General features: G+C 44.7%; 1 protein-coding gene across 1 annotated transcript in view; it reads left to right on the forward strand.

Annotated features, from left to right (window-relative positions):
- Positions 1-27,800, forward strand: part of DYM (dymeclin) — a 337,064-nt gene that overhangs the window by 152,958 nt on the left and 156,306 nt on the right. The window contains exon 11 of the mRNA XM_019531678.1: positions 3,933-4,027. Within this exon, the coding sequence (XP_019387223.1) occupies positions 3,933-4,027 (95 nt within the window). The remainder of the gene's footprint in view (positions 1-3,932; positions 4,028-27,800) is intronic.

Consider the following 27,800-nt stretch of genomic DNA (forward strand, 5'->3'; position numbering starts at 1 on the left):
TGCAGCAAATTGGCACCCAGGCAAAGAGGCAAGGGAGGGCAGCACTTAAATACAGTATTAACTGCTTCTAAATTTGTTAAATAAGTTTGATGGTAGTTCTGTGTAGTTGCTTTCATCACAAAAATTCTTAGCCCAGATGTATTACTTATGTCTGGTTCCTGAAAGAAAATAACAGACTTCAGGTCAGAGAAGAAATACTAGCCTCCCAGATAACTGTATTATAGATGGTACTTTCCACCTGTATTAAAGTGTCCAGAAGTATGGTTTTAGCTTTGCTTTTATTAATTAATAGTGTTCTATCAGCTGATGGTGTAACTGGGATGGGAAAAAAATCATTGCTGTTCAGAAACAACTTTAAAAATTAAGTTTTTGTGTTCTGGTGCATATCATTAAGTGACCTGTGCAAAAGCAAGGGGTAGTGGGCTTTCTGAAGATAGCAAACTTCATTTCCTGTCTTCTCCCCATAGAGAGACATAATTAGGTGTGTTAGCCTGAAGTTAGGCAGAAGGCAGGGCACCTGAGACTAGCTCATTCAGAGAGGCATGAGATTTTTATGGGCAGTAACCTATTTTGTCAGATGCTATGAATGAAGTAGGTTGTTGCCGAGAAAATCTTATGCCTCTCAATTAGGTAGTCTCTCAGGCTAGGTACAGATGTTACACTGAATGCGTAGGGGGGAAAGGGGGTTTCTGTCTGTGCTGCTGCCTGGTCCTGTGGTGCACCTTCTCCCCAGCTGCAGACAACAGTGCCAGCACAAGTTCCCTGCGCCACTTTGCTGCTTTGGGAAATCTGGCGGGGGGAGTTGACAAGCAGCTTCCCTGCCATGGTGGAGCCCGGCCCAGCCCCCGAAGACTTCAGCAGTAAGCTGGGGGTGGGGGTGCTCCTTGTCTGCAGCTGCAGGAGCAGCCACAGCGTGAGTTCCCTGTGCAACTTTTTGCTATGTGGAAAATCCTGGTAGGGAGGGAGAGGGAGAGACAGCCTGCCAGGCATGCTCCCTTCCCCCAGTTTTCTGGCTGGGGTCTTGAGGGGGTGGGGGGGGTTGGGCTGGGCTCCCCCGTGGCAGGGGGCTCCTTTCTACTGTTCCCCCCCACCAGAGTTTCCTGTGCTGCAAAAAGTGGAGCAAGGAACTCATGCTGCCTCTAATGGCTGCAGATGAGGGAAAGGAGTCGCCCTGCTGGGTACCCCCCAAGCTTCTTAGCTGAGGTCTTGCTGGGGGCCAGGTTGGACCCTTCTCCCACAGGAGTGGGGCTCCTTTCCCCCAGCTGTAGCCAACAGTGGTGCTGCACAATCCCCTGCAGTGCTTTTTGCTGTGCTGGCATGTTCCCCCTGCCAGGCATCTCTGGCAGGAGGAGGGGGTGGAAAAGGAGCCCCCCTGTGGTGTGGGCCCAGCCCTGTCCCCAAGGGCCAAGCTGAAAAGCTTGGGGGTGAGGGGGAATGTCCTGGTAGGGGGACTCCTTTTCTACCTTCTTACCCTGGGCAGAGTTCCTGGCACAGTGAAAAGTGGTGCAGGGAACTTGCGCTGCTGTTTTTAGCACAGCTGGGGAAAGGAGTGCCCTGCTGCGAAGGCCTCCCCGCCACTTGTTGGCTGGGTTCTGTGGTGGGGGAAGAGGGCCAGATCTGTGCAGCAGAGGCGGCTCTCTTCCCTCCGCCTTCTCCATGCCCGCCCCCCCAGCTGCTGCTGACAATCCCCACCGGGGCTTTGGTGGCCAGGGCTTTGGTGGGTGCTTCAGCAACCTCCTGGGAGGTGTGCAGGTGCACCCCCCACCTGCTGGCCTTTAAGTAAAGTGCAGTAGTTAGAGCATTTTCTTCCAAGGGATTTTTGAACATCTGTACTTAGCCTAAGGTGCCATCCTGCCCTGCTTTCTTTCCTTAGGTTAGATTTTTGTGGGCCCTCAAAATAGGGACTCTCTATGTTTCTCTCGAGATTTATATAGCAAAACATACAGCTATGTTACAGACTTCTGCATGTATCTTTCATGGCTGAAAATATTTTTGCAGTAAGTTAACCAAAGCATGGTGTTAACAATACACTGGATCAGAGAATGTAAAAAAAAAAAAATTGCCACGTATGTGTCCATGCCAAACAAACAAGAAAAATCACATAACAAGTCCAAGAAATGTATTAACCACCTGTAACCCTAGGGCACTTCCATGCATGCTTTGACATGTTCTGGTTAGAAAATGTTGGAACAGACTCAATTAATCGAGCCTGCTGGAGTGTTTTAGTCAGAATGCTCCAGCATGCTGCAGCGTCTCTTGTATTCAGCATCCCTGTGTTTCAGAATGGCGGCAGGGTGCTTTTAACTAAAGCTTGTCAAATAAGCTTTAGTTAAATTGCCCCAGCTACCATTTTGCAATACAGGACACTGAATACATGAGATGCTGCAGGCAGTTTACTTAGAGCAGCTCCCCAGGCTTCTCCAATTAAAACACTGCCTCCCCCCTCCCCTGGAGCACATGTATGGGTGTCCTTAGTTTGTGAGATCACAGACAGACAAAAAGAGACTGGTAGCTAGTTACAGGCTTTATATCAGATGAAAAATAAGCACTACTTTCTCAAGTAAGTATTTATAAACAAGAATAATGGTTTGTGAGCCATTTGAAAAGTAATTTATTCTAAATGGCCTGCATTTGGGTATGAAATTCCATATAGCCATTAAATTTATCCTTCAGTTTAAGTAAGTAATTATGCTAAAATATTCTCTGTCCAGTTAGAAACAGATTTTTTTCCCTTTCTGAACATCCTGGGATATATTCCAGCCAGCAATGCAGAATGAATTTTCTTGCTTAAAAGAGGAGCTTTGTACTTTGTACTTCATAGCACTTATGTTGGAATTCTCTATATGTTCATTCCAGGCCATGCAAATGCAGGTGACAGAGGAAATGGAGTGTTCATATATGTCTAATTTCAGCCTCCTGTAGTGACTGCCAGAATATATAGGTTTCTGGATCCTGGCAGAATAAGTAACAGAAGGAGCCAGAGGCTATAATACGTTTAGCTCAATTAGATGCTAAGAACATTCTCTTCTGTTTGTAGCATTTCAGAGTCTGTATAAGTTTTAAAGAGAATAAATGCATATTTTAATCCTGAGAAGTTGAGACTAACTTCTTAAGGACAGGAATCATTATGTGAAGGGTTAGTAAAATCCCTGCCTAGCGATAATACTCGTCAATAATGTAGTTAGCTTACTTTCTGCCCCAGACTTGTAATTTTTCACAAAAAGTGAGCCTACAATGAGCACCTCCCACCACATTTAATATGTGCTACAATAAATCATTCCTTGGTGTATGCTGCTTAAGATTTATTATTTTCTTCATATTGAGGTATAGTGTAATCCATGTTCACTTGTCTTTTCCACATGAACAGGATCAATGAATATTACAGTCCCCAGAGGACTGTGGATTTCGCAGTTTTATTAGCATTGTGGATTTCTTTAACAAAGCCACTGCTCTAGTGCATTTTCTTGGTCCAGAGGGGATGTCTGTGTGGTTACAAAGCAGTTCAGCGTAGCCAGGTTAGACTAACCTGCAAAGATTGAACCAATTCATGCTCAGGCTTTTTGAATGTCTGCCTCTGTCCTAAGGGTGCAGAGTTGGACAGAGGAAAGGAAAGAGATAAAAGACGATAACAATAGTTTTCCTCTAACTTTTATCAGTTTTGCTTCCCATCTCACCAGGCATCATCTGTGATATTTTAAAATATCAGTACTGGTGCATACTATGGAACTGGTACAAGAGACCAGCCTTGTTTGGTGAACACACACCTTAATCTTTTAAACGTTCCTAAATATACACAGTGCAGTTCCACTCTAACAAAAGACCACCTTTGTTAAGCAGTGGAAGCTTCAATCCTTCGAATGGTTTTGTATGACTAGTCTCAGTGTATCTGATAAGAATGGTTTCATGGTATTTTTCCCCTCTTTTTCCAACAGGACAAATACCTTCATACAAATTGTCTGGCAGCCTTAGCAAATATGTCAGCACAGTTCCGTTCACTTCATCAGTATGCTGCTCAGAGAATCATCAGGTAAATATGAGCCTTTGAAAAAATATTTAAATTAATCTGTGCCTAAGTTCAGAAGGAAAGGGACCTGAATTTTCTGTGGCTCAATACATATAATTAAAATATATAACTGAAATTGGAATTAAATTGGACTTTTACTCACGAGGTTGTGGCTCAGTTTCAAATAAGTGAAAATATGAATCTTCTGACTTGTTATGTTCTTCATAGAACAGCTGTAGGAGTTGCTTTTAAAGTGATTGTCTGTATTACATTATTTTTGTCTCTTGTTCTGTTATTACAAATATGCAATGGGCAATTATTTTCCAGAATGCTGCTTTCAGTTTGGGTATACTTCTGCTTGCCTTGATGACAAAGGACCTGTTTTTTAAGTTTCACCAAATGTAGTCTCTTCTTTGCATGAGGTCTTATTAAAGCTGTTACATTTACTTACCTTATTTAGAAGTTTAAAATATCAGCCTTTTGAGTAATGAGTTAGCTCATATGCTGTTAAAAGAGTCACAGTTTTCATAGAATCCTAGGTATAGACGATAGGAAAGATAATCTTCAGAGTTCACCATATAACAGTGAGAGAGAGGTATAAGGGTAAGCAATAGTATGGGACACCTGTTTATTTTAGCAGCTAATCCAACTTGGTGTTCAAAAGAAAATAAATATGTCCTGTACAGTACAGTTTTGCTAGCGGGGGCAAAATTATAATGCTATTAAATATAGACTTTATGCACACAAAAAAGTCCTTACTTGACAAGTATGCAGGAGTATAGTTTGTAAAAATTTATATTTATGAAAACAGGTATTTCCTTTAAATAATGGTTCCGAGGGATTGATTTCTCAGGCCTCTCCTGTTTTTGAAGTGCTTTCTTCTTTTGCAGTAGGACTGGAAGAGACCTACTGAGCCATCATGTATAGTCCCTTGAGTTTGCATGTAACCATTTGTCCACAACAGCATCCATTCTGGCCTCTCTTGCACACCACATGACAGCCACAAAACACCTGGTAAAAAAAGAAAGTATTATAAAAAGAGAGCAAGAGAGAAGGCAGCAGCAGTGCCATGTAAAGGAATTCAGTATATTAGGTCAGGGATACTCAAATGATCTCAGGAAGGGGACCGCTGCTGTACTACAGGAGAAGGCAAACCTTCCCCCTACAAAAAAAAAGACAAAAAATCAAAACAACACTGACACTAAAAACAAAACCCCCTTAAGAGCTCTTATCAATATGATTATGGAAAAAACTCCTTCCTAACCCCAGATCTGGCAGTCAGGTTGACCCTGTGTGTGTAAGCCAGATCTATCAGCCTACATGGGAGCTGCTAGGAGCACCTCCCTTATACAGGTAACCCACCCAGAAGCCAACTTCCCTTTCTGCGTCTCGCGGGGATACTAGATGTGCTGTCGCTTATCCTATACTTTTATGACTTTCATCTTGAAGGAGTGTAGGCTCCCTGCCCCACCATTTTGCTTGGAAGACCATTTCAGAACATCACGTTTCTAATGTGTATATATTGTCTCCAGAGTTGGTTCACAATCAGTTTCTTTCCATTTGATCTTGCACCTATATTGTCCTTTATGTTAAATAACTCTGTGATGCTGTTTGAATCCCTTACTGATGAAAATTCCTTCCACCATCATCTTCGTGCTTGACACCAGTCTTTCTTTCATACCCAGTGATAACAGCCTAAAATAGGTATTCGCTTTGCATTTTGAATGGCCTTATTTCCAGTGTCTATCACGTCTGAAACTCAGTCTGTCACCTATATGTGAAGCAGTCTTAAATAGCTCCCTTGCTGTCATTCTTACTCATTTCTCAGTTCCTGGTCTCTTTAAGGGTGCCCACCATTCACACTTACCAGTATGTTTCCTCCAAAGGATCCAAGTCAAAATGTGCAGGTGTCAAACAGTACTGTTACTCACAGATGCCTTTGGTAGAGGGTATATATTTACTCCTCAGAATTTTTTGTGGCTTGTAATGGCTTTCAGAATATGTTATTAATGAACTTCTTCATACTTCAAAATTCTCCCTAGAACTGGCTTTCCTATGCTTCTAGCTGGGGCAGTCATCCCTTTCTATCCTCTAGCTGCTTCTTTTTTTATACCCTTCATTTTAAAATGCTTTTGCTACATTATAGCCAATTAATGCTTCCCCTGTTTGTGAAAACCTTTTCCTTAGTGGGCACTGGATCCTTCTCACAGGCTGTCCTCACCATCTGGAACAGCATCTCTGAGGCAGATTGCCTCCCTGATGATGTTTTCTTAAATCTCATTTCAAGACCCAGGCAAGGACATGCAACACAATTAAATCCTCTTGAGTTGTTGCTGATTGACAATAAACTATGAAGTAGGGGGTGCAGGGGGGTGTTCCATCTTCATCTGTTTTGTCATGTATAGGTTTCCCTTGCCAACCTCGGGTTTGCCAGCCATGGTTTTGAGTATCCATGCTTCAGAGAAGGGGGAGTACATTTGGAAAATGCCCCACCATGCCCCCACAGCCCTGCTGGTGCCTCTCACTTCCCCTCCTCCCCCCCAGCCTTGCCAGTGCCTCTCACCCACAGCCCTGCTCCCCCAGCCCTGCCGGTTTTGCCAACCATGGAAACTTTGGGGAACCTAACCCCCGTGGTTGGTCAGGGAAACCTGTAAACTGATACTGCCTGTGATATATTTACTTGCTTTTATTTGTGAAGGATAATTATTCCATATTCTTATCTGGAAGATATGATACAAATATTGAAGTGTCTTGTTCCTCTTGGGTGGCTACAGAGAATGTGTGTTTGGATTTGTTTTGCTTAATTCAGAAAACAGCAAGTTTTTTGTCACGTTTAGATAAAGCATATCAAGCTGTATGTCACAGACTAGTCTTGTATGAAGTCTGTACAGCTAAAACCACATTTTAAATCCTGTGCCCAGTATTGCTTTATGCAGAAATAAAAATGGAAGAGTTAGAGCAATCGAAGAAGGTAACGTAGACAATGGAGAAAACATTTGCTTTTTAAAAAGAGCATGAGCCACTTTTCTCCATTTGTACAGCATCTCACGTGGTGGGTTTCCTTGGCTCAATGGTGATGTAAGCAACAGCAACAAGTTCACAAGTACTTTGGCTTCAGTGGGAGTTTTATCTGAGTAAAAATTGCAGGACTATACCTGGAATGTCGGTGATCTTTGGTACCAAGCAGAAAATTGTTCAACTACAACTGCCAGTAAACTCAAAAGCTTTTGAAGGGGAGGAGATGGTTACTTTCAATCCTGTTGAGGTGCCATCAGGTTTGGGGCCACACTTACGAGATAGAAAGTTTAAGAGGACAAGTTTACTGCAACAGCGCGAGACAAGATACAACAAATGAGTGTGAGCAACAATTTTAGACATCAAGGCAAAGGGGCACCACGAGTACCCATTGGGGGCTAACGTGTCTTTACACAAATGCCAGGAGCATGGGGAATAAGCAGGAGGAGCTCGCATTCTTATTTGCTAGCACCCAGTATGACCTAGTCGGCTTAACGGAAACATGGTGGGATCTACTCACGACTGGGCGGTAGGCATTGAGGTGTACAGGTTGTATAGACTAGATGGTGTGGTTAAAAGGTGGAGGTGTAGCTCTCTGTTAGGGAGCAGTACACAACTTCCATTGTCAAGGTGGGGGTAGAGGAGGGGAATACCGAGGTATTGTGGGTCAGGATACAGGGGATCCAGGGGAAAAGGACTTGGTAGTGGGGGTCTACTACAGACCTCCTCATCAGAATGATGAGCTGGACCTGGTATTCTCCAGGCAGCTCTCAGATGCTGTTCAGGCAAGAGAGGCAGTGGTCAGGGGGGACCTAAATTACCCGGACATCTGCTGGGAGGAGCAGACGGCCAAAACAAACTGCTCACGTAGGTTCTTAAACTGCATGCAGGACCTCCATCTAACCCAGGAGGTGTCCAGTCCCAGCAGGGGTAATGCCTTGCTAGACCTGGTCTTAGCAACAGGGGATGATCTTGTGGGTAACCTGTGAGTGCACAGTAACCTGGGAGATAGTGACCATCATTTGGGTACAAGTCAGCAGGCCCAGATGACCTCTACCCACGGGTGCTGAAGGAATTGGCCAGTGTCATAGCTGGGCCAGTGGCACGGCTGAGCACTCATGGTGCTCTGGCTAGGTCCCTGAAGACTGGAAAAGGGCCAACTGGTGCCTATTTTTAAGAAGGGGAGAAGGGATCAGCCAGATAACTTTAGGCCAGTCAGTCTTACCTATATCCTTGGGAAAACACTGGAAAAAATCATTAAAGAGCGCATTTATGAAAGCCCAGCAGGGGAAATGATGCTGAAAGGAAACCAGGATGGGTTCATCACAGGTAGATCCTGCCTGACAAACCTTATAGCGTTTTATGACCAGGTCACACACTGCCTTGACGCTGGAGCTGAGGCTGTCATTTACCTGGACTTTTAAGATAGCCTTCGATACAGTTTCGCATCCTATTCTCTTAAGGAAGCTAGCAGGCTGTGGAGTGGAGGCTTACACAATCACGTGGGTGGCCAACTAGCTTAGGGACCGCATCCAGAGAGTGATGGTAGATGGGTCGTTTTTGGCCTGGAAGGAGGTGGGCAGTGGTGTCCCGCAGGGTGTGGTCCTTGGGCCAGTGTTATTTAATATCTTCATCAGCGATTCGGATGAGGGTGTGGAGAGCACCCTCTCCAAGTTCACAGATGACACCAAGTTATGGGGCAGAGTTAACACACTGGAGGGCAGGGAGCAGACACAGGCCAATTTGGACAGGTTGGATCAATGAGCAGAACGAAATAGGATGCAGTTCAACAGAGATAAATGTAAGGTACTCCACCTAGGGAGGAGGAATCCCCAACACACCTACAGGTTGGGGGATGACCTCCTCAGCAGCTTGGCGGCTGAAAGGAACCTTGGAGTCGTAGTTGACTCCAAAGATAAACATGACCCGGCAGTGTAATGAAGCCATCAACAAAGCCAATCACACCTTATTGTGCATTAGCAGATGCACGACCAATCGAGGGAGGCTATGCTCCCCCTCTGTGCGGCACTGATCAGGCCACAGTTGGAGTACTGTGTCCAGGTTTGGGCGCCGCGCTTCAAGAGGGATACGGAGAATCTAGTGAGGGTCCAGAGGAGGGCCATTCATATGATTAGTGGCCTCCATGCAAGACCCTACGAGAGAAGGTTGAGAGATCTGGATCTCTTCGGCCTTCCCGAGATGTCTGAGGTGAGACCTTGTAGCCTCCTATAAGTTTATCAAGGGAGGACAACACAGAATTGGTGATGCGCTATTTACCAGGGCACCCCTAGGAGTAACTAGGAATAATGGGTACATACTAGTAGAGAGTAGATTCAGGTTAGACATAAGAGAGACATTTTTCACAGTAGGTCTGGCCAGAATCTGGAACGGGCCTCTAATAGAGGTGGTACTATCACCTAACTTGGAAGTCTTCAAGAGGAGGCTTGATAGACACCTGGCTGGGGTTGTTCTGATGGGGGCAGGGGGTCGGACACGATGATCATTTGTGGTCCCTTTTGACTCTGCAATCTATGAATCCATGAAACAATTAGAGAATAGAGGAAGTAAAGACAAAAGGGTAACAGGAATAATGTCCTGCTTTTTTTTTTTTTTTTTTTTTACATAGTCCGATGCTCTAAATTAGTGTTTTAGACCGTTGCCCCGTATAAACATTGCTGTTACTACATAATAAGAGAAGAGGCAATGAAAATAGCTGAAATTTAAATCAAGTATAAAATATAGCGTAACATCCTGGGCAGGGTGAGGTTCTGAATTATACTTTTGTAGCCCAGATAGACATGAAAGGTATATCCTGTGATTCAAAATATTACAGACTGCTGAAAAGTAGGTTTGACCACAGTAGGTGGCTGAGAAACTGCTACAAGCACTGTAGCAGCAAACAGCAATGACTCTTTTCAGGGAGCCAAACTGTCATGAAGGAAGGATTTTTAAACAGATTTTTTTTTAGTTTTATGAAGAAAGTCATTCTTATTATCTAACCTACAGCACTGGTGGCACAGGCAGCCTCTGTGTGGCATGTGGCAGATGAGAGAGGAGACGGGCAGTAGCATGGCAGATAGGGCAGGATACAAAGCAGATTGGCCAGGGAGGACAGGGAAAGAAGTAGAAAGCGGAGTAGCAGATAAGGCAGGGGTAGGAGATCAGGGTGGTGCTTGAGGAAGGTGCAGGGCTAATTTGTGGCATGCTTGCCAAAATGTTGCCCTGCAATGATCTAAAATATCACCCACCAAGAGCAATAGTGGGAGCAAGTGTGTATGAGAACAATGAATTATTTGAGTGGGTATTGGCTTTGTGTGGGTAGGAAGAGGGCAGATGGGTATACAGTTGTTTTTAGCCACTGTGATTAAACTTCCTGTTTCAGCACTGATGGGCTCAAACTGCTCCATGTTACCAAATACTAAGAAAACAGAGTGATATTTATATTTAGGTTCTTATTCTGAACTCATCACCAGAGTACAAGCGTCTCTGTGAGCGGAAATCAACTATGATATAAATAATAAAAACGCTCATGCTGTGAGGGGCCAAGGAAAGAAGGGAGACAGGGCCATGCCACTAAACATATATTTTAAAACGTTGGATTTTAAAACGTAGTAGCTATAGAAAATTTGACTTAAAATCTGCTTAGACATGCAAGCAAGCATGGTCATAGTTTGTCTTGGCAGATTCTCTAATAATTTTTCCTTAATGTGAGAACTAATTTACTTTCCATGCAAGCTTTTTCTTAATCATCTTCTGAGTAGATACTTCTAATTGTTTTAAATTTTGAAGACTATTCTCCATTAAATACTGACTGAGAATGTCCAAGGTAGTTTGCCTAAGGTCCCAATAAAATATAACTTGATAATATTGGATAATTTACATCTCATTCCTGCAGGCTTAAATTGACTGATTTGTGTAAATCTTTTTCATCACATGCAGCTGTTGGAAATAAAATTTTATGAAATAGATGCATGATAATAAAATCAGAGGCATTCATCCAATACAAGCTATATTCTCTTCTGGAGATGTGTGCGCATGCGCATGTGTAGCCTTTCCCATTTTTATTATTCCAGTCTTTTTGTTTACAGGTTGCTATTAATTTTACAGAGACTATTTTTGCAGTGGGATAAGGATAACAATCTCCTATCCACCTCTCATGAATTTGTAGAGTGCTGACAACTGTCATATCTGGAATGATACGGTACTTTGTTGTTTAAAAAAAGAAAAGAAAAGAAAAGCGTGGGTTATTGTCAGGTAACTGCCTGAACTGCCCAAACCAGCCTTGTAGTAGCTAGGCGACAAGACAATCAGGTGTGTGGCTACTACATAACTGCAGCCAGGAGAGCCTTTGTTTGCTTACTTTACTGAGGCCTGTAGTGTCAAATGTATTTATCTTCCCTTATTCTGTGTACAGTTATTAGATACTAAAATTGCAAACTCAACGAGTGTATTACTGCATTATTAGTATAATGTGGGTCACTTAAAGACCACAGCTCATCTGGCCACAATTTCATTGGCGTGCTCAGAGCAGTTTTGATTACTACCTGAAGGCTGTTTTCGATCGTTTGTTAGCCAGGGTGTGTATGTGTAAAAAGTTTAAACGTGAATACCTGGATTTTAACCTCCCACCTATGTTGCACTGTACTGAATTGTCACAAAGGAAGAATCTGATCATTAGCAGCAAGCATACAGACAGAGTATTATAGGATAAGTGTTTTGTCCTATATGCTGTCTCCTAAGCACACATATGCCACTAGAGGTTGTCAGACACTTCTCTAATTGAACCCATGCACACACTTGCTAATTAAATTAATTTACAGAGCTCTAGAAGCAGTATCCATCATTCCTTGCACTCTCCCACCCTATCGCTTCGCCTACACACTCCCACCTGCTTGTACCAGTAGAGAGCTGTACTGGCTCTGCCAATCTGTGTTAATGAGAGAAATTGGGAACTTCAGAGTGAAATATAAAAGGGCGTTTTCCTCTCACATATGTATAAAATCAAAGGAATGTTTTAACTTAGCTGAGAAAGTCAGTGCTGTAAATAGAAGGCAGGAAGGGGGATGGGGCAGAGCTTGAACAATTTACGTCCATGAGAATTGTATTGTCAGGCAAGAAGTCCAAGGTGATAGTGACTCTAGGTTAGCAGTAATTAGGAAATTCTCAACTTCCACAATTTGGATCACCAGAGTAGACTGTAACATGCTGGAGTTAAATTGCATCCCATCCTGGTTTTGCCCAGGTGGTAGTGATATAAAGTGGGGGTGGGCAATTATTTGGGCCTACGGACCACATAGAAAGTTTTGGGAAGCTGTCACAAGACAGGTCAGCATCGCCCCATTCCCCCCCCCCCCAACAGCTCACCAAATCTCCCTATATGGAATGGGGCCACAGGCAATGGGGATCTGGTATGGGCATGGATGATAGGTTCAGCTTCCAGCCTGCCCTTTTGCCCTGAAGAGGGGCTTGGGCAGACTCTCTGATCCCTAGCAGGAGCCTGCTGGTTGCATCCACAGTTGATGCCAGTGATGCACAGGCCAGGAGCTGGTATAAGCTGAGTGGATGTGCTGTAGGGGCAGGTTTGGGGGGGTGGGAGAGGGAGCCAGAGAGAGGCAGTCTTGCCCATGATGAGTGGTGGGGGACTGGGGAAAAAGCAGGACCCAGCAGCAGGCACGCTCACTGCTGCCAGGACCCTTCCAGCTCTGGACCCCTGGCGCCCACTTTGGGGCTGCTCTGCGGCTCCTCCATGCTGCTGCTGCTGCCCTGCAGGCCTGGGAATTGCCAGGAACCTGCGAGCAGCATCCACAGCTGATGCCGGTGGACACCCAGTGCTACTTCCGGCGCGTGGGACGGGGGCTGGCGTAAGCTGTGTATGGGGCCAGATTGTGCCCATCAGCCCAGCATGACAGCAGCCAGAGCTACCAGCTCCATGCAGACCTGATCCTGTGACTTTGCAGCTGACAACCCATGAGCTGGATCCAATCAGTTGGCACACTGGAACCAGCCCATGGGTTGTCTTTGCCCACTCGACTATAGTCCACTGTGCCTATGCCAGTGATTTGTCTGAGTGACAGTGGCAAAGTGACCTTCTCTACCATCAGTCAACCATAAAGCTGCTGGTGGTGATGGGAAACTTTCTCAAGTCTCATCCTGGGCTCCTACTTCTGAATTACTTAATGTTCAAGCAAAGTGTCATGAACTTCTTAATGTGACTTCTACTTGAAAGAGTGGTGCAGTGTGCTGGGTGCCAGTGTTTGAACAGTATAGGACATTTGCACTTGGAAAGCTCTCTCATCTTTTCACTCTTAGTTTGACCAAGTAATTGAAAAATATTCTTTTTCTTTTTTTCTTGATATTTTTGAATGGTATCATAAGGAACTTAGACAAACCATTCTGTAGTTTTCTTTACAGGTGTACGCTCAATAGCATTTTGTAGAAACACACTTGTCCTGGTATGAATGCTTGCTGCTATTTTTGCAATTTCCAATCTTTAGCTGCCCATCTTACCTTACTAGGGTTGATTCTTTTCATTCTTTAATTTTTCCTCTCATTTTTTCCACTGGCAGCATCTGTTGATTAGCCTTAGAGTTTAAATATCTCTGAAAAATGAAGTGCTTCAATTATTTCTTCAAACTACACATTTTATGCTGTATTGAATACAGTATTGCTTAGGATAAAAGAAGACTGAAATTTCAGGTCGAAGTATTTGCTTCTGAGTTGATTGCTATGGGCTCTTTTTGACATGTAGAAAAGAGAGATGGCTCCTGGGTGATGCTGAAAATGCAGAAAGGCAAGAACTTTGATTGCTGCAGTAGGATAGAAAATGTCCTGTTTTCAGGATCATCAGTGGTCATTTCTTCTATTTCAGTACCAGTCCCTTTCCTTATCTTCTGTGTGCTACACACAAAGGTTGCTTGTGCCACTTGTGGTACATCTGCTGCAGGTTGGCTACCCTTGACTTTTCAGTACTTACAAGGAGTGAAAAATAATTTGAACCAACTAAAAAGAATGATTTTTCATAACACTATTCTTTTGACTTGGGACTTGACCTTTTTCCTCTGTGAAAGGTTAAAGATAAGACCATAGATGAATCTTACTACCTATTTTATATTGAGTCCTATGAACCTGTAGTTGCTCTCTTAAAATAAAACATTTTGTATAGTCGTATAAAAGATACAGAATCTGATTCTTTGTTTCAGTGCCTTTCTTGAATGATGTTCCTAACATATGTGAACAAACATATCCGAGTTCTAGCTGCAAAATGTAAACAAATGGTTAAAAGAATACCTACTGGTTATGAACTGTATTTTTAAAACATCTTGTTCCTTTGTTATTGCTAGCATCTTACATTTTTTATACGATTAAAACTGAATGTTGGTTCTCTCATTTACCTGCTAGTATGTAGGCTGTTTTAGTTGCTTTTTTGCACTTTGATCAAAGAGAAAAAGTTTATTGGTCTGAGCCTGTTTTTTTTAATGCTGTTGCACAGAACTTGAGAATTTGGAACTATACAGACTAAAACTCTTTAAACACAAAAGTGACATAGGGGAAGGAGCTGTCATCATCAAGTCCATCCCCTGCAGACACTGGATTATTGCCTGCTCTATAATTTATATTATAACACGTTAAACCTTTTTTACCAAATGCAGATTTTGGGTACCTTATAGGGTCTCTCAAATGAATTTTTTTATATCATTTCCTTTATCCTTCATATATTTATAAAATTAGTTCCGCCTTATAATAGTAAATATATTTTGGTTGCTTGACCTTCTTCGCTGAGTAGGCTTTGTCTTGCTTTTTGCTGGATGCATACAGTCAGATTAAACATGTTGTTAGCTTCTGACTGATGTATTGTCTCAAAAAAATAATACATTACTTGGCTGTGTTTTCTGTTCTGTCACGTATGCCTCTTACAAGTTAAGAACAAGTGTGAAATTTGGTCAAATTTTCAGAATTGTTGTATTTGGTAGAAGCAAAAGAATTTACGAATGCATATGTTACTTCGGTTTGGCTGAAGAAATGCTTCTCCTGTTGCTTGTGGTCCCTATGATGATTGTAAAACTCAGTAGTTTCATTTTTAAACAACTCTGGTGATATATTTTTAAATAGATTATTTGGTCTACATTATTTTACTAAAAGAGTATCCATGAGGTGTAAATTGCGAAGTGGAAAGCTGGTTTGTAACATTTTAAAATTCATATGTGTTTTCATTTTAAATCGGTCTTAGTGAATTTTAAGTAGTTTCTTAGGCTAGGGGCAGGCATTCAACAAGTCAGAGCCTGAATTGATTCAGTCTTTGTAGGCTAACCTGCATAGATTGAACCAACTTGCAAGTGAATAGACATTTACTTTTGAATCCAGAAATGCAGACACATGCCTGCAGTGGCTCACGCCAGAAGCTGGAGGATGCTTGAGCAAGCCCTTGGCTTGAAGGAAAATAAGTTGAGGGAAGGGGTGTGGCCAGGCCTGAGTGAGACTGCAGAGAGGTTTAAACCCCCACCCTGGCCTGCAGATCTGCCTGGAGGGGGAGGGGGAAGGTAGCCCCTGGCTCCGGTCTCTAGTCTCCCACCCCAGTTCACTCTCTGGCTGGTGGCAGGAGCGGGGGTGAGGCCTGAGGGGAAGCAATGGTTTAATCTCTGCATTGTTGCGGGGAGAGGGGGCGGTGCGGGCACTGACAAGCTCCACTTGTGTACTCAGGCTGCAGTAGCAAGACACCAGTAGCCTGAGAGGGAGGGTGGGGTTTAATCCTCTCATTGCAGGAAGCAGCAGTGGGGGCACCATCATGGTGCCCTGGGCTGAGTCCCTCCAAGGAGCAGCCAGCTGGCTGTGGGGAGGGGGAATGTCACCTGGCTGGGGTGGGGGGAGCTGAGGCTAGTTACAGAGCCCAGCTCACCACTGTCTCCTGCTGTGGCAGGGCACCCTCAGGGGGCAGCACTTGTCACCTCCACATGGGGGACACAAGTTGCAGGCAGGCTGTAGCTGCAGCATGGCTCCCTACCCCGCTCCCTCTACCAGTGGTGGCAGCAGCAGCAGCAGCACAAACTTATTGTGGCAGGTGGGGTTGAAGCACCTGTCACCTGCTGCCTGCTTGGGGTAGGCTGCTGTGGGCTAGCAGCATGGGCAGCAGCAGGGGGAGGCAGTGGACCACCACAGCTCAGTCCAGCCCTGCCCAGCCCTATGGCCCAGGGGCGTAGACAGCAACTGTCCCCTGGCAGCCTGCCCCTCCCTCTCCCGGCAGTGGAGGTGTGGTACCTGTCACCCACCTCGTGCTCACAGTGGTGCCAGGAGCTTGGGGCAGGTTGCCATGGGCCAGTCACCATCTGTGCCCCAGGGGGTGGTGAGGGGGGGCTAGCCAGAACAGAATGCACTCCTGGGCCATGGGGTGAGGCTGGGCTGGACTGAGCTGTAACAGTCCATTGCTTCCCCCCTGCCACTGCCCACTCCCCTGGCCCACAGCAGCCTGCCCCAAGCACCCAGTGCCACTGTGAGCAGGTGGTTGGTGGCAGGTGCTTCACTTCTGCCTGCCTCGATAAGTTTGCTCCGCTGCTTCCAGGAAAGGGAGGGGGCTGGGGAGCTGAGCTGCAGCTGTAGCCCACCTGCAAACTGGCCCCCATGCAGGGCTGGAGGCAGGAGGTGACAGGTGCTGACCCCCGCCCCCTGGGACCGTGCTGCCGCAACAGGAGGCAGCTGTGAGTCAGGCTCCATAACTAGCTTTGGCTCCCCCTCTCCCCATAGCCAAGTCACATTCCCCCTCCCCACAGCCAGCTGGCCACTCCTTGGAGGGACTCAGCCCAGGCCACCATGTCGGTGCCCCTGCTGCCTGCAATGGGGGATTAACTACCCATTTCCTCCTCAGGCTACTGGCATCTGGCCACCATGGCCCCAGGTACATGACCCCAGGTGCATGAGTGGAGCCTGTTGGTGCCCACACTGCCCCCCCACCTTCAATGGGGGAATTAAACCCCTGCTTCCTCTCAGGCTACCAGGGTCTGGCCCTGGTCCTGTTCCTGCTCCTGCTGTTGGAGCAGTGAGTGGGGTGGGGTGGAGGGCTGGGGATGCCTGGCAAGATCTGCCGTCCCCCTGGCAGCACTCCAGAGCAGGGTCCGCCACCCCCACCCTCTCTCAGCCAGCCAGAGCAGAGATAGTGCTCTGGCTAGGAAGGAGAGCGGTGGGACCAATCCTGCTTGGCTGGAAAAGACAGCCCAGCCTAGCCCAGGGCTGCAGAGCATGCTGGGATGCGGGAGGACTCTAATTTAACTTAAACCAGGAAGGTATCTGGGACATAAGTTCCATAAACTGGTTTGACCTCAATCGGTAAAGTCTGATTGTAAAGCCTTAATTCAGCCAGGTTTATCTCAAACCAGTTTTGGCCATTTTGAAACTGGTTTATACGTGCTGAACTTATGTTCTGTTACAAGTTTAAACCAGTTTCTGATCCCTTAACGTTTATGTGTAATGTCTGTCCCGAGCCTTAAGATGCAAAGCTTCTGTGTGCTTGGATCATTCATGTTCCTATTGCTTTTCAGAAGAGCTGAAGGATCCCTGCACCATGCAGGATAAAGCTCTAAAGTAAAATAGTAATTTCAAGATAGTTTAATGTCCCCATCCATTTCTTAGTAGTAAATTGCTGCAATGTGCATGCATTTTTTTTTCTTTCTTTTTAAACTCCAAATTTAACCTTTCTTCAAAGGGATCTCTGTGTATAGCATCGGGAGACACTTTGAGTTGGCCAGGTTTTTGCTTATTTGGTTAGCATTATTGTGCTTTTAGCAAAATAAAAACATTTATGCAGGAGCAAGATGTGTATGTCCTGAGCTGTTTGTCAGAGGTCATGGTGAAATTAAAATTCTGGAATTATTAGTGTGAAAATGTAGTGGGAGATTGGACCTCTGAGATTGCTTAATGAAGTTTCCTAACAGTGATATGTCCGAGTCATAATTACAAACTTGGCACTCTTTAGGCCGCTCACATAGGGAGCAAACAAATTGCTACACCATCCTGCTTTCACCAGTGTGAGCGTTCTAGTTTTCCTGATTCTTATTATTGTTCCTTTGGTCACCATGCTAAAGTGAGGCTTTTCAAGATATCTCGTCCTATTTTGTATAGGCATAGCAGTAGACACTAAGGCAAAAATGAGTGAAATAGAACTACTCACAGTCAGACTTGCTTCTCAAGAAGAACTCAAAAGGGAAAACTCAAGACTGCTGGAGTGTGTTAATTAGCATGCTCCAGCCAGCCTCTGCACCTCGTGTATCAGTGTCTCCATGCTTCGAAAAGGCAGCGGGGACTGTGGTGCTTTAACTGAAGCTCGTTCACTTTATCTAAAGGTTGGACATTAATACACAAAACTTTGCAGGTGCTTTAATTAAGTGGCTTTTGGAGCCACTCTGATTAAAGTGCCTCTTCCTCCCTGTATCCCAGTAACATGTAAAAATGCCAATTAATACCAGTCACCACTGAAGCACTGAGGGTAATGGAGGAGCTTAGCAGGCAAGTATGGGTGAGTGAAGATGCCATGTTTAAAACCTCGTAAGCTGTGTTTGGGCTGCAGTAGCTCATAGAACTGTTGTATCATAGTGGAAATTAATTCCATCAAGTTGGAGACAGAATATATTTAAAGTAAATTTTCCTTGTACTTCTGTTGAATTCAGGACATGGTACTCTGATATTTTGATTCATAATTTTGAGGAAAAACATTTATATTTTAAAAATATAAGCCTTCATTTTTTAATAGTCCATTTTATGTGGAATTTTAAACTTCACAGCCTCAGGAAGATGCCAGGAAGCAGAGTTATGTAATACTTCTGCACGCTTATTAGAACATGAGAACGGGAATTCCTGCACTATTGTCCCAGTGGCCTTGCTCTCTGCAGGAGATTTGTAAGAGATGCCCAGTATCCCTGCAGTTTAAGGACACCGGAGCTTGCGAGTGCTAAGTTCTTCTGGACAAGCACTCTTTCTTTTTACTAGCTAGTCAAATGGCACCCAGTGAATGGGCTTTTAGCTGCTACTGTGATACAAATTAATAACATGGGCTTAGTCGGTCACAACCCAGATTCAAATCCTAATGGGAGTTAAGTGAACCTTGGTGTATGGATCTCTCAGTTTATCCTTTAATGGAGAAATTTCCATAGTGGAAACTCTTGAGAAGAGGAATGAATTCTGGTAAATACAGCAGCATTAACTGAAGCAAGTCCTTTAATTACACATGTGTAACCAGGGCGCCTAACCCTGAGAGAGCAGAAGAATAGATAGGTCTGCTGCAGGCTGGAGTTTGGGGCCAGCTGTGAGAAAGTAGGGAGTCAAGGAAAGATAAAGATGGGAGCTACAAAGCTGTAAGCAGTGGGATGAACAGGCTGCCTTGCACTCAGCTGCTCCAGGGAGCCAAGCAGTAGTAGAAGTCCAGCTGAGCAGACTGCCTCAGAAGGGAGCAGGCTGATTTTATGAGGAATTTTATACAAGGGCAGCTGGGGAGAAAATCTCAGTGGAAGGGTTGGAGCCCAGGTACTGTAAGCACGCATGGCTCCTAAGCCAGAGAGGGCTGCCTAGAAATGAACTCTGGAGAATGAAGCCCTGAGGACCAGAGGCTGTGGAAGGGAATCCACAGGCAAAATGCAGGTATCCAGGAGAGCTGGAGGGAGCCAGCTCAGAGTGGGAGAGAGTCTGCTGAGACCCAGAAAAGATTAAGTACTTTAGTTTGGAGGAGTTTGTTTGTGTGTGGCCATTGGCCCACAGGGCATTGGTGTGGCTATAGGGAAGTAGGAGGCCATGAGCAGGTACCCTGGTGACTGAAGAACCAGGGCCTGAGAGAGGCTGCACAGAGGGGCAAGGGCCCACAAAGCCAGGTAGGGCCTGGCGCCTGGTGCAGTACAGCCAGCGGAGAGCATGCTAGACAGAGGACGGCTCCAGAGTGAGAAACAGAGAGCAAGTTGGCTGGAGCAATGCCTTGCTCAAGAACTTAAGTACCAAGATCAGACCAGAACAAAGAGGTCCAATAATGATAAGCAGGGTAGAGTGTGGCACAAGGCTCATTCTGCTGGATCTGAGGGCAACTTCCCATCAAGGTACAGCAGATGAGGGAACCAGGGCAGCACCCAGGGAGGACAGAGAGAAGCAGAGTCAGCAGAGCTGCTAGGGGGATCCTGTTACAGCATGCTTTAAGCTAAACTAAAAAAGAGGTTATAGAGAAAGCCAGTGCTACTGAGTTCTGGCTCAATACTGACAGGTGCAGGGTGCTGCACTTGGGCAGTAGTAACCAGCGGCACACCTATAAGATGGGAAACTCCCTCCTTGAGAGCATGGAGGCAGAAAGGGATCTTGGAGTCATAGAATCATAGAAGTAGGGTCGGAAGGGAACTTGTAGATCTTCAAGTCTGATCCCCCGCCTGGTCATTTATTGACTCCAAGATGAACATGGGCCGACAATGCGAGGTCACGGTTGGCAGGGCTAACCGCACCTTGTTGTGCATCCACAGGTGCATCTCAAGTAGGGTCAAGGAGGTGATCCTCCCCCTCTGTGCAGCACTGGTCAGGCCACAGCTGGGGTACTATGTCCAGTTCTGTGCACCCCACTTCAGGAGGGATGTGGACAATATTGAGAGGGTCCAGAGGAGGCCACCTGCATGATCCGGGGACTACAGGGCAGACCCTACAATGAGAGACTGCGGGACCTGAACCTGTTCAGCCTTCACAAGAGAAGGCTGAGGGGGGGGACCTGGTGACCATCTGTAAACTCACTAGGGGGGGACCAGAAGGGTTTGGGAGAGACCTTGTTTCCCCTAGTGCCCCCTGGCATAACAAGGAATAACGGCCACAAGTTGTTGGAGAGGAGGTTTAGACTAGACATCCATAAGAACTACTTCACAGTCAGGGTGGCTAGGATCTGGAGCCAACTTCCAAGGGAAGTGATGCTGGCTCCTACCCTGGGGGTCTTTAAGAAGAGGCTTGATGCTTACCTGGCTGGAGTCATTTGAGCCCAGTTTTTCTCCTGCCCAGGCAGGGGGTTGGACTTGAAGATCTACAAGGTCCCTTCCGACCCTGATTCTATGAGTGCTTGCACCTCACAAATTAAATATATACTGTGCTAAAGAACTGGTGACCAGTAGCCCTGGAACAAGAGTACTGTTGCCTGCATCTGTGGACAAGTCAAGATGCGGTCCCAATGCTGGATTTCCCATGCTGAGATTTAAGTACCTGACCTGTGAGGGTAAGCAGTCATTATTTCCCTTCATTTGTTTTCTTCAGTGACACACAGATAGACTTGTATTAGGGGGTAAAAATAATAAAAATGGCCATAGTATGGTAGCTTTGCTTCTTTATAACTGTTTTACCACTTAAGAAATTATATTCTGTATTTTTAGTAAGAAATGTATCTGGGTGGTTTAGTTTGCAAAAATTCAGTGTCTGCCCGTGTGTGTGAAAGTATTATTTCCACATCACACTGTACAATCAGGTGGCTTCTTTCAGAAGATCTCAGTGTGCCCTGGCTGTGTGTGGCCTAGCATTTCAATAATAAATTCTCTTGAATAATTAAAGCCACTGGACATAGCCACAAAACCCCTAAATTTTGCCTTGCAGTGCTTTGTAGTACTGTGGCTTACAGCAGAACCTGTTTATATGAAATCTGGATATCACCTCACCGTCCACGTACGACAAGAATTCCACTTTGGTTCTGTGCAGTGCAACACGCTCCACTACATCAAGTGCAATTCCAGCGTTATTGAACTCTCCCAGTGACATTTAGTGACCAGAATGACTTTGTAGTAATGACTTCGTGGTATCTTCGTAGCTATTGCCTCAATAAAGCTCCTTCAAAACAGCTTTGGGGCATTCTTTTGCACTAGCAAATTACTGTTGCTACACATGTAGAGCGTATTTCTGGAGATTGCATGTGATGGTATTTGTCAGGTGAATACAGAAACAATGTGAAGTTCTTCGAGGCATAAAACAAAAGAAGCATATGCTGGTGGAATTAGTAGCTTGTTGACCTAGTTCAGCGGGGGTGGGGGTGGAATCTTATAAGCTGATCAGCTATTCCAATATTGTGAAGTGTCATTGCAATTAGTGGAAAGTATTATTTAAAAAAAAAAAAAAGCCAGTTGTTAAAATAGGATAAAGGATACAATGATGAGACATCAAAACAGGAACAAAACTAAAAAAATGGAATTAATGTATTTGTTGAATGAATTAAGCCCTTTTCTGCTGTAGTCTTTAACCATGATGCCCCTGGATCCAGTTTGCTATGCATCTAGTGTAGTGGTGTTCACATGCATTGGCATGACATTCCTACTGCTGTCAGCTGCATCATTGGAAAAAGGAGTGCTTCATGGGTTGCACATGCCTGCTGGTGTGAAACATAAGGAGATAAGCTGGGATCAGCTGTTTCTGTCACACAGAAATACCAGTGAACTTGGTTTAAGCCTAGTCAAACCTGCAGAGGATTCAGAAGTGGGCACGTGGCAGGATATTAACACTCTCTTTATCCTTCTGGTCCTAGTGGCCAAGCACATACTGTAGTTCATTAGAAGGGTGGTGCAGGTCTGGAGTCCTTGAGGTTATAGGTTACAGAGATTGCCCAGATGGACAGGCTCCTAGGGGATGAGATTTGACTGGATGAGTACAAAACAATATAGGATACACCCTGAATAGCTCTCTTGACTTAGAAAATTACAGGAACCATGAGCATGGGCAGCAGCTAGGATAGAGGGTGACATTTTGAGGCAATGCCATTTGGCTAATAAAGTACTGTCCCAGAACTCAGGAGCATTGGGTTTTGCAACTAGACTGCTGGGTGACTATGGCCTAGTCACTTCTGCTCTGCCTCTGTTTCCCCTTTTGTAAATGAGGATAGTGAATTCCTTGTAAAATGCTGTGACAGCTCCTGATGACAGATTCTGAAAAATAGATATTGTATTTTAACTTATATTAACATAGTTATGTCTAATTCTGCTCTCTATAATGCATTTAAAAAAACCAAAGAAACTACTTAGTTGTTGAATGTCCTCATTCTGAAAATGTTTGAGACCATGGTACTGAGCTGGCTTAAGAGGGGAAATGAAATGGCAGTGAGAACAAATCTAAAGATAAGCTCAGTGTTGGATAATGTCCTCTTGATGTACCTGACACATGCGTGCATCTGTCTTGAAAGTGATATTATTTTGTGATGGCTTTCTCATTTAGCGCAAGTTGTCTGCTCTTATTTCGGGAATTGTATGCTTTGCTTCAGAACATTTAGCAGTTATCAATCACCACTCAGGATTTAACTTCATATTTATCAATTTAAATTCAATATGTGAAATCTTGGCTCTGTCGAAGTCAGTGGCTGTTCTTCTGCTGACTTCAGTGAAGGCTGATTTTAACCCAATATATGTAAGCTATAAAAATGTTTCATGCATAAGCTCAGATTCCAGCACTCGCTTTAAATTTTATGTATTTGCAATAAGAGGACTAGATAGGCTGCTTGGGAAAACTACCCTTGAGGAATTAGAAGTTGTTTTGTAGCCATGACAGTCCAGGTGATATGTGATAAGCAGGATTCATTTGGTTATATCTCTTATCAAATCAACTGTATAATTGGAAGAGTTGTATATAAGCTCTTGGAAGGGCACTTTGTGCCTAACACACAAGGAAGGGCACTTGGTACCCAATATCCCATTGCACATAAAGAGGGGCAAAGGGGCCAAGAAACCCTCTTGGCTGAACAGGGAAATCCAGGGAAGCCTAGGGATGACAAAAGAGGCATACAGACAGTAGAAGCATGGGATAGCCACCAAGGAGGAGTATACCTACTTGGCTTACACTTGAAAGGAGTCAGTTAGAAAGGCCAAGGCAGCAATGGACCTCAGGCTGGCAACAAAAATTAAAGAAAACAAAGTCCTTTTTCAGGTATGTAGGGAGCAAAAAGGAGGCGCATGGTAACATAGGACCCCTACAGGGCAGGTTAGGGCAATGAGTGATGGGTAGGGGGGATAATGCTGAGCTATTCAATGAGTTTTTTTGCATCAGTATTCCTGAATATGGATAATGACATGTCTGCAAATTGGACTATAGACAAGCACAGGTGGGACACTGGCACACCAACAGTTAGCACCGAACTAGTGAAGGGACACTTGGAGAAGCTGAGCATGTTTAAGTCAGCAAGCCCAGATGTTCTTCAGCCACGGGTGCTGAACAGATTGGCCAGTGTCAGAGCTGAGCCACTGGCAGGACTGTTTGAGCACTTATGCTGCTCAGAACAAATCCCAGAGGACAGGAAAAGTGCCAATATGGTTCAAAAAGGGGAGGAAGGAGGATCCAGGTAACTATAAACCGGTTAGTCTCACCTCTATCCTTGGGAAACCTTTGAAAAGATTATTAAGGATTATATTTGTGGGAGTCCAGCAGGTAAAATAATGTTGAAGGGCAACCAGTATGGATTCAGAGGAGGTAGATCCTGCCTGACGAGCCTTGTTTCTTTTAACGACCGGGTCACAAACTGCGTAGATGCAGGAGTCAAGGTGGATGTCATATACTTGGATTTTTAAAAAGCCTCTGATACAGTGTCATATCCCATTCTCATAAAAAAAACTAAGCAGTTGTGACTTAGATGATTTCACGGTCAGGTGGGTGGTGGATTGGCTGATGGGATCCACTTAGAGAGTGGTGGTGGATAAGTCGGTATCAACCTGGAAAGATGTGGGCAGTGGGGTCCCCCAGAGCTCGGTCCTTGGACGAGTGCTGTTCAGTATTTTCTTCAGTGACTTGGACAAGGGTGTGGAGAGCACACTGTCCAAATTCGCACATGACATCAAATTATGGGGCAGAGTAAACGCATTGGAGGGCAGGGAATGGATTCAGGCAGATTTGGACAGGCTGAAGAACTGGGCAGAACAACGTAGGATGCAGTTTAACGAAGATAAGTGCAAAGTACTGCACCTAGGGAGAAGGATGTGACTAAGTAATCAATAGAGCTAACTGCACTCTATCATGAATTAACAGGTGCATCACGAGCAGGTCTAAGGAGGTGATACTTGCCCTCTATGCGGCACTGGTCAGGCCGCAGCTGGAGTACTGCATCCATTTTTTTGGCGCCGCACTTCAAGAGGGATGTAGATAACCTTGAAAGGGTTCAAAGTTTGTATGGTTAAGGGCCTGCAGGTAAGGTCCTATGAGGAGAGATTGAGGGACCTAGATCTCTTCAGCCTCTGTAGGACAAGGCTGAGAGGTGACCTAGTGGCCATCTACAGATTCATCGGGGGGGGCAGCAAGGGATAGGAGATGCTCTGTTTACCAGGGCACCCCTTGGAGTAACTAGAAACAACAGCTACAAACTGACAGAGCACACCTTTATATTAGACTTCAGGAAGAACTTCTTCATGGTGAGGGTTACCAGAATCTGGACTGGGCTGCCAAGTGAGGTGGTGCTCTCCCCTACCTTGGGGGTCTTTAAGGGAAGACTGGACAAATACCTGACTGGGGTCATCTGACCCCAGCACTTTTTCCTGCCCAAGGCAGGGGGTCAGACTCAGTGACCTACTGAGGTCCCTTCCGACCCCCAAAATCTATAAAATCTATAAAATCTTTTCTAGTTATATGGTTGGTCCAGTGAAAGAGACTGCCAGACAAATCTTGCTTCAGTAACTGTTCATCTAAACAGGAAGTTAAATCTGTTTTTTGAGAAGTTTTGCAACTTTCAAAATGGTTTGTCTTTCAAGATTGTCATTGCTGGCAGAGGTGTCTTTGCTACTGCCTCCTCTTATTTGGACAGAGCTGACCATATCATTGCCTCTCATTAACTTTACTTCTTTTGAATATTATCTTACAAACCTACTTTTTCTGTGTTCCTTTTTTAATTTCTGAAGACAACATTCAAGATGTGTTACAGAAGCCAACATTCAATTCTGAATTACTAATATTTTTTTTCTTTAAAGTGTCACAGTAACCTTGCATAAATTGTCTCATCCCTGCAGCATACTTCAGGTAACATTTTTACTGATGCACAAGCTGAAGCACAAAGCTTCAGCACACCACCTCCTGGCCTGCTCTGCCGTTACCACCAGTACCCCACTCCCTCATGCCCAGGTCAGCCAGGGACAGCGGCAGCAGGGGGCTGGTCCCCCTTCCTGCACCTGTCCCCTGGGCTCGCCCCTGGCCCAGGGGCTTAAACCACATCTCACCGCCATCCTCCACCCTCTACCATGGTTTTGAGGAACAGTGTAGCCTGCCCCCTCTTATTAAATCCTACATATGCCCATGATTGAGAAATATGTCTGGTGAGTTGAGACCCGTTGTAGTTGACTATTCCTGCTTGCTGACCACAGGCTAGCTGGAAAAGCCTGGCAACAATATCAGATTGTATAATACATCATTTTTCCTCTCGGGATGAGGGATGTCTGTCATGTCTTTACAAAAAACCATGTTTAAAAAAGGCTGTTGAACTTCTGGAATTTTTCTGAAGTCAGTCTGAGTCTGACCAAGTATAAGTGCCTGTAAGTTCCAGTAGAAATAATTGCTTGGGAGAAATATAGTAGGGTATCTCCTGAGGAAGGTTTTTTTCCTGCAAATCACGGTCACTGGAATTTTCTAATGTAAGGAGAACTTTTTTCCTATTTAAAACCATTCGTATCTCTCTCCCAATGACTTTGATGGTGTCAGAGGAAGAACTTGAACAAATAGGAATTTGTGACTCTGCCTTGCATATTTTTGTCAGCCAGAAACCAGTTCATAAACTCCTTCCTTCTGTTTAGTCTTTAATGCAAGTAGCTAGCCTTGTACTGTCATATTAAAATATTTGACCAAAATATTTGGGTCTTTAACAGCAAGAAAGAACCTTCTTAAGTAACACGATTCCCTGAAACTTGATTTAAAGTCTCCCTTTAAAACAACTCTTATTGTGCCTTTAAATCAGTGGGGCCAACCTTTTTGGCAGGCATGTCACAATTAACCTCTCTCCTTCCCAGGTGCTGCTCCGATCCCCTTCCCCTGCTCAATCTGCTGCTCTGTTTTCTGCTCCCTACTCTGCACTCCCAACCCAAACTTCTTCCCTGCTTTCCTCCCTGTGTTCCCTGCCTGCTCACCCAGCTTGCTTTGTGCTATCTGCTGTTGTGCTGCCTGTTCCTAGTCTGTTGCATGGCACCCACAGAAATTGTCCTGGCCACTTATGGCACTTGTGCCACAGGTTGGCCACCCCGGCTTTGAATAAAGCTTAGGTTTCTATCTACTATCCATGTTCAAGCATGAGATTAGATATATAAAAGCCCCTTTGAGCCAAAGTGCTGGGGTATTCTCTGTTCTCCAGCAGACAGAAGGCTAACTCCAATCAAGCTTTCTACTCCCTGCAGCAGGTGCCTTAGGCTACATGTGTAAGAAGAGTAGCTGTTCAGAATGCAGGAGAGAGAAAATACCTAGCTCCATGGAGTTATATTCCCAGAGCAGTCATCTCTGACTTATGTTAGATGGGTTAATTTGTTGTAAATACTACATTTTTACCCTCAAGAACAAACGTAAAAGAAGAAATCTGCCTAACTGACCTTGTTGTTCTTTGTTTGCTGATAAGCAATTCCTCACTCCCGAATCCCTAAGACCTGATGATGTTGAATTAAATGGGAGAATTACCCACATTATGTGTCTAGTTGATGCGTTACCTTTTCCAACCAAGCCTATGGAAAGCAAAATGATGGGTGATTTCGTTTGGCTTGGGATTTCCATGTCTAATCAACAACACAGTGCAATGTAAATGTAAATGCTATGTTAATACATTACTCCCATTAAAAAAAATTAAGCTGGCCCTTTGAATTGACCAGAT

This window comes from Crocodylus porosus, unplaced genomic scaffold (genome assembly GCF_001723895.1).
Source record: "Crocodylus porosus isolate Cpor-Errol unplaced genomic scaffold, CroPor_comp1, whole genome shotgun sequence".
In the NCBI taxonomy this organism is placed as follows: Eukaryota; Metazoa; Chordata; order Crocodylia; family Crocodylidae; genus Crocodylus; species Crocodylus porosus.